The sequence below is a fragment of the Phacochoerus africanus genome, chromosome 15 (assembly GCF_016906955.1).
Source record: "Phacochoerus africanus isolate WHEZ1 chromosome 15, ROS_Pafr_v1, whole genome shotgun sequence".
NCBI lineage: Eukaryota > Metazoa > Chordata > Mammalia > Artiodactyla > Suidae > Phacochoerus > Phacochoerus africanus.
In genome coordinates, this window is record NC_062558.1 from 62,225,747 (window position 1) to 62,241,306 (window position 15,560).

General features: G+C 37.9%; 1 protein-coding gene across 12 annotated transcripts in view; it reads left to right on the forward strand.

Moving 5' to 3' along the window:
- CSGALNACT2 (chondroitin sulfate N-acetylgalactosaminyltransferase 2) overlaps nucleotides 1–15,560 on the forward strand; it is a 40,236-nt gene that overhangs the window by 16,014 nt on the left and 8,662 nt on the right. For 2 of the 12 annotated variants that reach the window (XM_047760853.1, XM_047760851.1), the window contains 5 exons: nucleotides 304–1,239; nucleotides 4,309–4,525; nucleotides 5,825–5,926; nucleotides 9,165–9,343; nucleotides 11,344–11,438. In XM_047760853.1, the coding sequence (XP_047616809.1) occupies nucleotides 579–1,239; nucleotides 4,309–4,525; nucleotides 5,825–5,926; nucleotides 9,165–9,343; nucleotides 11,344–11,438 (1,254 nt within the window). In that variant the 5' untranslated portion in view covers nucleotides 304–578. Of the gene's footprint in view, nucleotides 1–303; nucleotides 1,240–4,308; nucleotides 4,526–5,824; nucleotides 5,927–6,809; nucleotides 6,905–7,575; nucleotides 7,734–9,164; nucleotides 9,344–11,343; nucleotides 11,439–15,560 lie in introns of those variants that run through there. The other 10 variants (XM_047760854.1, XM_047760858.1, XM_047760855.1 and 7 more) reach the window with 10 other exon arrangements.

Here is a 15,560-nt window from a genome sequence, read left to right on the forward strand (position 1 = left end):
TGTAATTTTCAAATTGTTAGGGACCAATAAAATCTATAATGCAACATAGTTTTAGTGTTTCTTTGATTCTTTCAGGTTATGGATGTGTAGATGTTCTGGTTGAAAATATTACATGTGATATTTTAGTGTTTAATAAGGTATTTTTCTTAATACTTTCTTCCAACATTTACTAAATATTCTCTTTATATTGGTGCCTCTCATGATGTTCTATGGTAGTCACATAGCCAAGTTTACTGAAGCTATCAACAATTTGATATACTCAAGGAAACAAAATACTGATTGATTCTGATCTGTTTCTTTCAGAAAAACCACCACCCGTGTCATGGAATTTTATCTGATTGTGTAGATCAGATTTCTTTATTCTGGGTATCATGGTAACAATACAGAAAATATGCATTACTTCTCATTTCTGCAAATAGTCTTCACTGCTGAAGAAAGAAATTTTTAAAGCTACAACCAAATTCATTTTGGCACCTTTTATGGAAATCCTGATTTTGTTTGTACTTTTTAATAACCTTTTACTAAAGGTATGAACAAGCAGAGAGCTTATCTCATTAGACAAGTCCACATTAATAAGAATGCCTAGAAGAGGATTGATTCTTCAGACCCGGAGCCACTGGCTACTATTGGGTCTCGCTTTACTCTGCAGTTTGGTATTATTTTTGTACCTTCTAGAATGTGCCCCCCAGACGGATGGAAATGCATCTCTCCCCGGTATCGTTGGGGAAAATTATGGTAAAGAGTATTATCAAGCCCTCCTGCAGGAGCAAGAAGAACATTATCAAACCAGAGCAACTAGTCTGAAACGCCAAATTGCCCAATTAAAACAAGAATTACAAGAAATGAGTGAGAAGATGAGATCATTGCAAGAGAGAAAGAATGTAGGGGCTAATGGTATAGGCTATCAAGGCAACAAAGAACAAGCACCTAGTGACCTTTTAGAGTTTCTTCATTCACAAATTGACAAAGCTGAAGTTAGCATAGGAGCCAAACTACCTAGCGAGTATGGGGTCATTCCCTTTGAAAGTTTTACCTTAATGAAAGTATTCCAGTTGGAAATGGGTCTTACCCGCCATCCAGAGGAAAAGCCAGTTAGAAAAGATAAACGAGACGAATTGGTAGAAGTTATTGAAGCCGGCCTAGAGGTCATTAATAATCCTGATGAAGATGATGAACAGGAAGATGAAGATGGTCCCCTTGGAGAGAAACTGATATTTAATGAAAATGACTTCATAGAAGGTAATGTGAAAAATGTTAGTCCATAGTAATGTTTGTATGACAGAATTATATTATTGTATGCTGGTAATATAAGTCAGTCATTATCCAAAAAATTAAAACATTTAATTTTTTTTTTTACATTCCTTTTCTTATATTATCTTCCATCGTGATCTTTGCCAGGAGATTGGATATAGCTCCCTGTGCTATTTTTTTTTTTATTACTCAAATGAATTTATCACATCTGTAGTTGTATAATATCATAATAATCTGATTTCACAGGATTTCCATCCCACAGCCCAAGGACATCCCCCCCAACCCCCAAACTGTCTCCTCCAGAGACCATAAGCTTTTCAGTGTCTGTGAGTCAGCATCTGTTGTGCAAAGAAGTTCAGTCTGTCCTTTTTTCAGATGCCACGTGTCGGTGAAAGCATTCAATGTTGGTGTCTCATTGTATGGCTGACTTATTCACTAAATTCTAGCAAGAATTTGAAGTGACTTTTTAGAAAACCTTACAATGTGATTATAATAAAATAGAAAATAAGGACCAGGGAAGTAGAATAAGTCTAAGCTTATATAGCAGAATACTCCCCAAGTTGAAGGACTCTTGGGGTTTGTGTGTTTATTTGCATGTGTATATATTTACATTCATCTCTTAACTTGTAATTGCATTCAATCTTAATTCCTTTTTTATATTTTTTGAAATGTATGCACTAAGGCTCCAGATTTGAAAACTATTTGCTAAAGAAAAGAAAAAGAGTCTAGTTTAACGGATTAGTAATTATTCTGTATTTTAGGGCGAGGAGAAACATATATCAGGAGGCATACATAGTTTTGAAAAGCATATTTGGCATTTGGAAAAGTAAAGAAATAAACCTATTTTCCTAATACAGACTGCAGAAAGGGCATAGGATTTTTGTATGTCAAGATGGGACATGACTCAAAAGTTGAAGATCACTTGTATAAATTTAATGTATTTGTTGATTGATATAAACAGGAATAACTATAGATCTCAACCCTTCTCGATCTTAATACCCCCCGCTCGATATTTAATTGTAGACTTAAAACCATTTTGGACACAAATGTTTCTTAAAGTTCTCTTTGCTTGAGTCTATAAACAGTATACCACATGTAGTTTTTTGGACCCCAAATCATTGTGGATATCACTTGCTGTAGCATAATACCTTGGGGCCTTTAAAGGCCATCAGGGAGGGCCTTGTGCTTTTCTGTGGCATTTCTGCTGTCTTCTCCCTTTCGCCACCCTCTTTTGCCTCTTGTCACTTCCTGCAGCCTTTGGTGTGTTATTTGTTTCAAAAAGCCTGTAATTTTTCTGCAAGCTCAGCTTTTTGTCTTTTCATAAATTCAGTTTGTAATTTATGGCAGAATTGAAAGCTGCAGGGGAAATAAGATAACTAAGATAACAAAAAAAAAAAAACCTCCCCCGGATTCTATCACTTCAGGATTTTTCTCTGTATAGAACATATTTTGTTCCTCATTTTTTCTCATTTGTGCCACTTCCCTCACCAAAAATAATTACTGACAGTGACTTAGTAGCTCTTGTTCCCCTTCCATACATCAGCTTAGACGTCACTTCTTCTGTGAAGTCATCTGCAACGTGCAGGTCTGAGATAGCAGTGCTTCATGGGTGCTCTTGTTACCTCTACCCTGTGTCCCCTCTCATAGCATTTGTCATAGTATATGGCATTGCCCATCTCTGACTTGTAGTTCTTGTTAGACTATAAGCTTCTGGAGGAGTGGAACCAGTCTATCTTGTTCAGCATTTTATTTCCAGACACATCTGTTGGTCTAATCTCTCCCCTAAGTGTCACACTTAAAAATCAGATTGCCCAGTAGACTTTACATATTTTTCCCCAGAGGCAACTCAATCACTGTGTATGAATTTATACTAATTTTTCTTTGATCTTATTCTGAGTTTGTGTGTTTGCATGTGTATATTACTATATTATTTCTTTATTTTTCTGTCTCCCTCACTAGACTGACCCTTCCTCAGAATTGGGACCATGTAAACCTCTTTATAACATCAGTGCCCAACACAAATGCACTCAGTTCTTTTTTTTCTTTTCTCTCTCTCTCTTTTTTTTTTTTTTCTTTTAACAGCCATACCTGTGCCATATGGAAGTTCTCAGGCCAGGGGTCGTATTGGAGCTGCAACTGTAGCCTATGCTACAACCACGGCAACACACCAACGCCGATCCTTTACCCACTGAGCAAGACCAGGGATCAAACCCACATCCTCACAGAGACAACATCGGGTCCTTAACCCTCTGAGTCATGATTGGAAATTCTCAGTTCATTTTTGTTAAGGTGAACTGAGCAATAAAAGTTTTGAGTCCTGGAGTTCCCGTTGTGGTGCAGAGCAAATGAATCTGACTAGTAACCATGAGGTTGCAAGTTCGATCCCTGGCTTGCTCAGTGGGTTAAGGATCTGGTGAGCTGTGGTGTAGGTCACAGATGCAGCTTGGATCCTTTGTTGCTGTGGCTCTGGCATAGGCCAGCAGCTCCAGCTCCAGTTAGACCCCTAGCCTGGGAACTTCCATATGCTGCAGGTGCGGCCCTAAAAAAGCAAAAAAAAAAAAAAAAAAAAAAACTTTTGACTCTCAGGTGTAGAATTTAATATTGCTAGAAGTAATTTCTTTATTTTCATCATTTGATTTCTGTGTTGATAGGCTCCACTATTAAAAAGGTCATATGTTGAAAAGAAACATTGTCATTTGGAGCGTATTTTATAGAGTAAATAATATAACAGAGTGGTGAACATTTTCTAACCTCTCCTTTTATTTATTTTTGGAGGCCATGCCCAAGGGATGTGGAAGTTCCTAGGCCAGGGATCATACCTGAGCCATAGCAGTAACAACACCAGATCCTTAACCCTCTGAGTCACCAGGGAACTCCTAACCTCTCCTTTTAAAGAAATAGTTGTTAGTGACTGTACCAGGGGGATAAAATTCTCACAAATAGATAAAAACCCTGAAAATCTGTTTTCACACTTTTGATCTTTGAGTAAAATCAGTAGTCACATTGAATTCGTAAACTTTGGCATGAAGACATCTTTATCCTAATTCTTTCTTTTAGGTTATTATCGCACGGAGAGAGATAAGGGCACACAGTATGAACTCTTTTTTAAGAAAGCAGACCTTATGGAATATAGACATGTGACCCTCTTCCGCCCTTTTGGACCTCTCATGAAAGTGAAGAGTGAGATGATTGACATTACTAGATCAATTATTAACATCATTGTGCCTCTCGCTGAAAGGACTGAAGCATTTGCACAGTTTATGCAGAACTTCAGGTAACTCTGAGGGCTTAGCAATTTGGCTAAGTGCTTCTACAAAGAAGAATAATTTTATAGGCTTTGGAAAACTTTATAGTCCCTTTTTTCTTAAAGCATGTATAGTATATTGTGACTGACAGTTTGAGCTATGAAGTAAGTCGAGGGTGACACTATTAGAAACAAAATTTGATCACCTTTATCATTGTGTTTGAATTTGTTTTAGAACAGGTTGAATTTTGAAAAATAACTTTTTTGAGGCATAACTGACATGCAGTAAATCCACATGTTCTAAGGATAGAGATTTCATGACTTTTGACAAGTGTATACACTCATGTAACTGCCTCTCCAATCAAGGTATAGAACATTGCTATCGCCTCAGAAAATTCCCCTGAGAACCAATTGAATTTTAAAATTGAAGGAAATTTTAGAAATACAAATTTAAAAAGCATGTAAAAATGGGAGAACATTATTCCTTCTTGGGAAGCAGAGACTATAACAGTTTTTAAAAGAATTTTTTCTTTTTTTGGTTATTACATTTGGATAGTTTAAAATTCTAAAGTGTTAAGGAATTAACAACTACATGTTAGGGTAAGTGGGGAAAGTCGAGCTTTTTCATTTTAATTTAACAGATGTCATGTTTTTAATATTCTAATATGTTAGTGTTAATGCTTTGTAACCCCAATCTTTGTTCTCACTGAAGTTATTGGGTATAAAAGCGTAAATCTGTCATATAATATCTGGAAGCTGCCAAGTGAGTTTTGCCTTTTTGAAATTGCTCTCTTGAGATCTGATTTCCTAAGCATTTTTAATTGCCTTTCATGAAGTTCCTTTCATATGCTATGTTACTCTTTACAGTTTATAATCTCAATCATGGCGAATATTTATTCCTTGATGATAGGTATAATTTCTGGAAATAGCCAGTCTGAAGACAAAATAACTCTTGACCTCAAATTTGAATTATTTACTTATGTGGTTTTGAACTGATTAAACTTATTTCCTTGAATAGCTTATAATTTGTTTCTGAGGGCAATATCAAAGCAAAAGTTCCAAAAATGTTCTGAAATATGGCACCCTTTTGGGTTGCTTACATGGCCGTCTAAGCATTGCATTCATTTAGACATATATTATTATGTGTTTGCTGTGATGCCTTTAATAATTCAGCAATATTGCCAGTTTTATATTTATTTAAACCTTCATGTGATTTCATTCTAAATGAGTAATGCTTATTTTCTTGTTAAAGCTTCATGTGATTGCTTTCAGAATGAGTAGTGCCTTATGTATTTTTCCGAATGAGCTTTATTTTTTCAATTCTTTTAGGGATGTGTGTATTCATCAGGACAAGAGAATCCATCTCACAGTGGTGTATTTTGGTAAAGAAGGACTATCTAAAGTCAAGTCTATCCTGGAATCTGTCACAAGGTTGGTGAGCCATGTCCACATTAAAGTCCTTGATATGTAACACTAGAAGAATGAGAATTTCAGATACTTCATGAGTTAATAATTTTGAACATCTGCCATTTAAAAGTTGGTTGAGCATGTGAGTGGTGGTGGTAGTGAGTTCCTCATTTCACCCCTAAGTGCACTCATGCATCTCTAAAAGACTCGTCTTCTCCTAACCTCTTGGCAGACAGCATGGCATGACTAGGGTGCTCTCCCTCTGCAGCCCACTCACCTTCTGTATATTTGCCTCCATTTATTCTTTATTTCCTTCTGTTGAACTCTTGCCCTTTTTCTCAGTCTAATCCCTTCACTTTGATATCATCTCCTGAGCTTGTCTCTTACTTGCCACCTTTATTTTCTTTCCTTCCATTTTCCTAAGATCCTTGTCACCCTGTAAATGATGCTTAGGTATCCCCTATCCTTAAGAGACCCCCACCTGACTCTACAGTACCCCATAGCTACTGTTGGGTTTCTGTCCTTCCACGGCTAAACCTCATAGAACAGTAATCCTCTAACCAAGCAACTCCTATAGTACCTGGCACATAGTAGGTGCTCAGAGGTTTGAATGAATGAATTAGTAATTCCTTAATACTCTATTATTAATTCTATAGCTTCTCATCCTTTTCATCTCTAAGTTATGAAACAAAGTTATAACCTAACTGCCAAATTCAGCCTTTACTCTGTCATCCTCTTTGACTGCTTTTTGACATTTGATAGCTACTTCCATCTTAAAACTCTCCTCTGATGTTTGTAAGTGTAAATATTTTATAAATGTAGATATGCTAAAATGTAAGATATTAGGTTGTCTTTTCTGACCCCATCAACTCTGTATCCTTTACTTGCTTCTTTACCTTTCTGCTAGTTGTGGCCATTCCCTAAGAGTCCAGATTTGGCCGACCATTCTCGAATCGTTCAACTAACATTCACTGAGTCCTACCGACTATGTTCCAGGTACACTGCTTGGGAGTCTGCCCGGGGTGGTTGGGATAGGACTGGGTGCAAAGGAGGAAATTGCAGTCCCTGCCCCAAAGGGACTGTCATAGTATTGGAGTGTGAGAAACAAACATTGTCTGGGCCTCCCCCTTCACTAGCTCCTCCTCCTGATGGCCCCCTTTCAGTCGTGACTAAGACCATCTCATGATCCCCTGGGCTTGATGTCTGAGAGCAAGTGTGTTTCATTCATTCTTCCCCTCTAATTGGTCAATTCCTGTGTACTGCACGGGGCCTCTACTCCGTCCTTTCCTTTCTGTTGCCACCACTTTAATCAAGGTTCTCCCCCTCTCCATTTCTTCCTTTTGTCTCTTCCCTCTTTAACATCTTCAGATCACCTACTAGGTGCCAATGACTCACATTAGTATTACTGAAGTTGTCCCTGCATTAACCAAGACTCCTCTGTGGCAAATGATGCAAACTTATCTTGAACTTGGTTGAGAAAAATGGGAGCATTATTGAAGAATCTTGGATAACTCTCAAAATTAAAGGGATTATTATAACCAAATTTAATGTAGAAAACCAAAACAGCTTTGGTATCTTAGGGGTTGGGACCAGAGACTCGAATACTGTCAGAATTCTCTTGTTGTCTTCTTGTCTGTTTTTCCCTGCATGTTGACTTCATTCTCCTGTTGCAGATTGGCTTCTTCCACATGTGAGGTATATGACTGTTGCGGCTCTGGGCTCACGTCTTCTCAGCTTTGCCATCAGAGAGGAAAGAGCTTTCTCCCAGATCCAGTTGAGGAAATCCCAGGGAAGGACCTTTGCCCACTCTTGAGCCAGTCACTGTGGCCAGGTGGGGTTGGGGGGATTGTGATTACCCCAGCTTGAGTCTGGTCCCTGCCCCTCTGAAATTACTAGGGTTTGAGTATTCTGTAATTAGCTCTTCCACTTGGGGCTGGGAGTGTGAGGCCATCGACAGTTTCCCCAAAGAAGGGAGAGATTTATAACCTGTAAAAGGGAGCGTGGGCACTCAGAGCACTTGGAGTCCACTCCATGCACTATTGAGCCTTTGCTTCCATCTTTCCATTTCCCATTCTATACTACTGTAAGAGTAATCTCTTTGAAGTGTTCCTTTTTTAATCCAGCTCTCCCTAAGTGTGGCAGTTCTCCAACTTTAACATGAGAGTCACCTCAGTTGACTTGTCCCAAGAGAGACACAGATGCTCAGCTCCTCCCCTAGTATTTGATTTAAGGGTTGGGCGGGGGAGGGCTTAGAATTTGCATTTCTTACATGTTCCCAGGGGAATCTGATGCTGTGAGTGAGAACCACTGCCCTGGTGGAAAAAGCTTTGACTTCAGAACACTGACTAAGTTCTTTAACTTCTCATGGAAGGTAGTCCTCAGTCTGACCCTTTTCGGTCTTCTCTCATTGTTCCCATTTTAGGATCCCTCTTTTCCAATCTGATTTGTCTGATCCCTCTTCTTTAAAATGCTTTCTACTTTCTTACCTCCTTGCCTTTGAGAATAATTAATTGGAATGATCTTTACACTCACCACTGAATTCAGGATTTTAAGCAAGGCATAACTTAAATTCTGCTTCTAACATCTTCTCTAACTACTCCAGACAAAAGCAGTCTTTTTTTCCCAGAACTGCTGTTCATTCATTTATCCAGCAAATATTTATTGAACTCCTACTCTATAAGGGGCACCTCATCCATAGCAGTGAACAAAACAAAATCTCTGCTCTCATGGAGCTTACATTCTAGTGGGAGACAATTGAACAAAGATGTCTGGTGGTACTGAGAACAACAATGCTGGGCAGGGAATAGAGACCAAGAGAGGGGAGGTCAGGGCTACTTCACATAGAGCACAAGAGGCTCCCTCTGATAAGGGGACATTTGAGCAAAGATCTGAGGAACTCAAGAGCATTCTTAGTATGTGTCATCCCTGTGGATTGCATTACTTATTACCAAATGTTACAGCTATTTTTCCATGTGTATGTTTCTTATCTCCTCAGTAAACTTTTAAGATCCTGAAGGGCAGTGGCCCCTCAACTCATACTAACTTCATACTACGAGCATGTTGCCTCAAATGTGGGCATTTAGTGTCCATCTGTCCCTGATGATGATCAGGCACGGGAAGCCAATGATTGCCTTTCCCTGTATGAATGTAGAACCAAGATAATAAATACCTGAAGGGTAGAATATATTTTGTAAGCTATGTTGAAGGGAGAGAGTCAACTCTAAGTGGGACTTATCATTTGTTGTATGTGCTTTCCTCATAGTGAGTCTAATTTTCACAATTACACCTTGGTCTCATTGAATGAAGAATTTAATCGTGGACGAGGACTAAATGTGGGTGCCCGAGCTTGGGACAAGGGCGAGGTCTTGATGTTTTTCTGTGATGTTGATATATATTTCTCAGCCGAGTTCCTTAACAGCTGCCGGTTAAATGCTGAGCCAGGTGCGTAAAACATTGGTGGGTGAGTTGAGTGTAGAATTTAGAACAGTGTCAGCATGTCCCATAATTTGAATCAAGTTAATTATGTTTTTTAAGTTATATTAGGCATAATTTATCTGGAATATTAAGTAAAAAAAGTAATTTTTCTCCTCTGAAGTTCATACTCCTTCTTCTTCGGCCATTTCTGCTGTCTACATTTGAATCCAAATAAACAAGTGCAAAGAAATTGAAAGTCTTGAAATTGACAAGGAGGAGGCAACACTTATCAGAAAAAGAGCAGTGTGATGTGAGTCAGAAGCACTCTCCCTCAGGCAGATGGCGCCAGCATACACACAGGCAGGCGCTCACGCAGAGGTGGAGATACAGATGGTGCTTGTTCTCCAGACTATGCATGCGTATTGGAATGATTAATTTGCTTTATGTTGTACATATTCCAAGAAAATTTAAGAGCAAATGACATTTTTATATATCAAATATTCTTTTAAATGGGAAAAGAAAGTTTTCTGCATTAAAAAAAACTCACAGTAAATGTTTTCTATGTAGAACTGCTCATATCATGCCAATTACTACCTTCTTATTAATCGGTTTGGTTAGGGATAGTTGTCAGGAACTCCATGTGAGCCTAGTGGGTAAATGAGAGTTAGATTTATTTTTTTTTAAACTAGGCAGCATGAAGTCCAGAATGTGAAAGTTGAAGGAAATGTATTTGCTTAATGTAAAAGAAATATTTTATAGAAATATTTTCATGTATTTTACATTATTTCTTTAATGTAAAGAAATCAATATGCCTCTAGGAAGTTTAGCTCCCCTTGCCTAAGTGGGTATCAATGAAGATAATATGAACATCTGTAAGCCACCATATAATAAAAAGGTTGCCACATTACCTCCAGGGTCTTTGACAGTTTCTGAGCCCTTCGTGTTGTCTGTCATGTCTGACTGAGGCTAGTTGCAGCAAGAAGTTCTCTGGTGAGGGGAGATAGGCTAGTTAGTTAGCCTTAAACTGCTAACAGTTTGAATACTAATGACAAGGCCTTTTGGAAGGGCTATCACATTGGGTATTTTTAAATCAGTCTTCCCAAGCTTTCCAATCTTATTCAAATCTGTCTGCAGTTCTGTATTTTAGTTTCCTCTCTGTATCCATTGTACAATATCCTTTAGATTCACTGTTTCTATGATTCATATTGAAGGGTGGATTTAAGAGAAGTTACTAAGTTTCTTAGTGATTGTCAGAGGTTAATCTACATCTGTTACTGCTAATTTGATGGAATAATGATTAATAAATGACTCACGTAATGAACACCTGAGAGAATAGACCTGTGTCTCTTCCCAAGATCAAAGGGAATAAACATGTCAAAAGGGAATAAAGGCCAGCAGCTGCAGCTCCGATTGGACCCCTAAACCAAGAACTTTCATATGCTGCAGGTGTGGCCCTAAAAAGAAAAAAAAAAAAAGTTTAAAAAAATAAGTTAAAAGGAGTTCTCATTGTGGCTCAGCAGGTTAAGAACCCAGCTAGTAACCAGGAGGATGCAGGTTCCATCCCTAGCCCTGATCAGTGGGTTAAGGATCCGGCATTGCCATAAGCTGTGGCATAGGTCACAGATTCGGCTCGGATCTGGTGCTTCTGTGGCTGTGGCTTGGGCCAGCAGCTGCAGCTCTGATTTGACCCCTAGTCTGGGAACTTCATATACTGCAGGTGCAGCCCTAAAAAGAAAAAAATGTTGTTTAAAGAAAGGGGGGTATAAAGGCACCCTTTAGTCTTTTTTGTCCGTTCGTTTCCAAGGTTATAGTTTCATAGCCTGACCTACTGATGTGTTATAAAATCATCATCATTTTCATCAACATGAGGTTTCAGTAACCTAAACATTGATAAAATACAATATTAATAAAATTATCCTATGTTACAAAGAAAGACTTGAATGAAGTCTTAGTAGATATTGTAATAATGGTGCACACCATATTTTATGACTTCTTTTTGTGATGTAAACGTGTATTTTAACTTATAGGTAAGAAGGTGTTTTACCCTGTGGTATTCAGTCTTTACAACCCTGCCATTGTTTATGCCAATCAGGATGTACCCCCACCTGTGGAACAGCAGCTGGTAAGTCTCTTACTATCAGCTATGAAAAGCCTCAGAGATCCTTGCTAGGTTCCTTTATGTTTGTTTCACAAGGAGAAAACAAAGTTTCAATTAAAAACTATAGTTATTATAAACACATTTTCATAGTCTACCCTCCTCCATAAAATGCTTTCATAGTTATTGTTTCAGAAATAGGTGTCATTCTAGGGCAGGGAAAAAAGCTTTAGGCTATAGAGAAAAATTCATATTCTAGAATGTGAAAATTGTATGGTCTTTTCTACCAGCTTATTTTTAGAAATACTAAAAATTTAATTTTAAAAACTTTACTAACTAGAAATTAAAATGACTAAGAAGGAATAATATACTATAGAAATTACTTAGAAAGTCTTGGAATGAGAATGCCATATATCAGAACTTAAATAAATTTTAAAGAAAATTTAAATCAACTTTGTGGAATAATTTAGCTTTATAAAAAAGTTTGAAAGATAATATAGAGAGTTCCTGTTCACCCAGTTTCTTCTAATGTTAACATCTTACATGACTATGTAATTTCATCAGAATTAAGAAATTAACAGTGGGAGTTCCCGTCGTGGCGCAGTGGTTAATGAATTCGACTAGGAACCATAAGGTTGTGGGTTCGATCCCCGGCCTTGCTCAGTGGGTTAAGGATCCAGTGTTGCCGTGAGCTGTGGTGTAGGTTGCAGACTCGGCTCAGATCTCGCGTTGCTGTGGGTGTGGCGTAGGCTGGCGGCCACAGCTCCGATTCAACCCCTAGCCTGGGAACCTTCATATGCCATGGTAGCGGCCCAAGAAAAGGCAAAAAGACAAAAAAAAAAAAAAGAAAGAAAGAAATTAACAGTGGTAAGTTACCGCTAAATAAAGTATAGATTTTATTTAGGATTTCACTAGTTTTTCTACAAGTCTGTTTCTGTTCTGTGATCCAGTCCAGGATACTGTGTTACATTTAGCCTAATCTTTTACTGTTAACATTAGGGGAAAAAAATGGAAACAAATGAACCAAGAAAACTATTTAATATGTTTTAAAAAGGAATAATAACTATAGGAAAGAAATAAAGATAAAGGCAGGGATTAATAAACCAAAAATAACTGGTTGACAAATTATAGGAGCTTATTCTTTATGTGCAGAAAAAACTTAATCATAAAGTGGGCAGATGCATGATAAAAAGGAAAACACAACATTAGAAGTAAGAAAACACTGAGAGAAATAAATTTCTAGAACAGTTACCAGTTACCATGCAGATACATAGATAGGTTTCACTGGTGAGTTTTTTCACACTTTCAAAGAGCAGGAGTTCCCATGTGGTTCAGCAGGTTAAAGATCCAGCATTGTCACTGTATCGGCTCGGGTTGCAGCTGTGGCACGGGTTTGATTCCTGGCCTGGGAACTTCTGCATTCCATGGTCACAGCCAAAAACAAAACAAAGAGCAGGTAATATTAGTGCCATATGATCTACTTAATATGTTTTATGAGACCAGCATTGTCTTCATACCAAACCCTGGCAAAGCATGTATACACACACACACACTCTCTCTCTCTCTCTCTCTCCTGCCTTATCTGTAGGCTAGTATTAGTTAGGAATATAGATACAAATGGAGTCAAAATGGCAAACTGAGCATCCATATCTGTCTTACCCTCAATCCTTTGTGAAAATGATTACTAAAAATAAAAAGCATATTAGTATTAGAGAATGAAAGAAGTATCATTACTAGATCTAAATTTTGAAAAGTTTCTGTAAGATGACAGTAGTTGTCATAGGATTGATTGATGGAGGAGAGAACAGAACCTTGCATCCTCTGAGCTCACAGAGAGCAGGGAGTGGTGGAGTGTGTCTGCTTCCCTGGGTGCTAAGTGGCAGGCATCACAGGCATTGACCTACAGGCTGAGGCAGTGTATGTGGTCACTGGAGCTAGAGAGGCAGGGGAGAGTTGTAGGAATATTGAGTTGTAGGATGGATAGGGAGCCTCAGACTCAAAACGTGAGCTGCTCTTGGCACATTCTGCCTAGGACCACGTTTAGCCCCTTCTTTGCTTTTATGAGAGATAGACCCCTGTAATCATAGCTAACAGCCGTAAGTTTTCGAACAATGATTTTTTGAAACAAAAATGAGTAGCAGCTAACTACAAGTAGCCAAATATTTGAGGGAAACCAACAATATGAGAGAGACAGCACATTTTAATAAATAGAAAAATTCACACACAAGAATATGAATTCAGAAAACAACTTTATATCTTTAAGGAATTAGAGAAAACATTAATTTCACAAAACAGTGCATGTTGCTAAAAGAACCAGAACTTGGAAATTGTGAAAATATAAAAACTCAGTAAATGGACTAAATAGCAGAATCATCACAATTGAAACAGATTTGTAAACTAGAAGACAGGCCATATGGGCACATAAAGACCAAGAGATAATGTGAGAGAAAAACTGAGATGTAGGAGATCAATCCAGAAGTTCCCAGATTGTTTAATAGGAGTTTCAGAAGGGAGAAAAAAGAGAAAACAGAGCAGGCAGGAAACAGAAGAAAACTTCAAAGAACTAAGAAAGATAAGTCCTCTGGCATTTGAGAACAGAAGTTAAGGGACAATCCTAATAGTTTCTAGAGATGCCAAAAACAGCAAAGCCTAGCTTGTCTACAAAGAAAGAATAATCAGGTTGGCATTCACCTTCTTAGTGATAATATTGGTTCTAGAAAACCATCAAGTGATACCTTGAACATACTGAAGAAAAACAACTTCGATTCTAGAATCCATATTCAAACTATCTGAGGGCAAAATAGACATTTTTGAACATTGAAAAACTTTTTTTTCTCTGAGACCTTTTCTAATTCAGCAGAATGAGAAATGAACACATTGAAAGAGGAAGATCTGAGAATAAAACAATGGTCAACAACAGCAAAAACCCAGTAACACTTTTGATTAAATAGTTGTTGATGAAATACGTAAAAGAAGTTAATAGCAATTTAGGATTAAAAAGTCAAAGGATGTATACATGGTATCTGTATGTGTATTACCTAGCTCTGTCCTGGAGAGGGCCTAGAAGCAGTGATATCTTTAGAGTAATAAGCACACCTAGCTCCCAGATCTTAGTGCTGGGACAGGAAATAGAGGAACCTGGAGCATCTTATAGCCCCAGAAAATAAGGAAATACTCAAACAACAAAAGGGCGAGGGTATGTCAGAGAACTCAAGAGCCTTAAAGAGCTCCCAGGGGCAAAGCTGGAACAATTTGAGCAACAAAATAAATAACATAGTACTGGATTAAAACCACAAGCATAAAATAAATACCCACAAGTCCATATTGATATAAATAAATTTGTGAGAGAATTAATAGATAAATAATAAGAGTTGACTGTATTAGATTAGGGGAAAGAGATCTTCCCTACAGAATTCTAAATAACTTTTGTAGATACTTCCTTTTCCAGAAGGTGGGGCTAGATGACTCACTTTCAAAGAAATGAGTATGAAAAAGGAGTAACTTTTCAACAGAGAAACCTAGTAAACACCACCTCAAACCAAGTAATGAAGTGTTGTCATGTACCCCTTCATATGATGTAACAAGGGCACTTCACCCATGTGGTCTTCCTTCCAAAAACTTATAACCCCAGCCTAATGAAAAAAAGTCTCAGACAAACCTGCATTGGAAGACATCCTACCAAATATCTGATCATTGCTCCTCAGAACTGTCAGGGTCATCCAAAAGAGAAACTGTCCCTGTTCCACAGGAGACTAAGGAAACATAACAAGTGCATTGTCATCCCCTGGACTGGATCCTAGAACAGAAAAAAAGGACATTAAAGGGAAAACTGTGGAATCCAAATAGAGTCTGGAGTTTAGTTAATAGTAATGTACCAGTGCTGGTTTCTTAGTTTTGACCAGTGTACTGTAACAATGTAAAATAACATCTAGGGGAAGCTGAAGCTGCATGTGAAGTACATGGGAACTGTTTACTATGTTGCAACTTTTCTGTAACCCTTAAATTATTTGAAAACAAAAAGTTTATAGAAAATTCTACTTGAAAAGCAAACCAAAAATAAAAAAATCCAAAGTGGATTCAACCTACAAGGATGAAGTACTGATAATATTGTTTGGTTTGGGAGGATGTAGGCAAGGAATGACCGGAGTG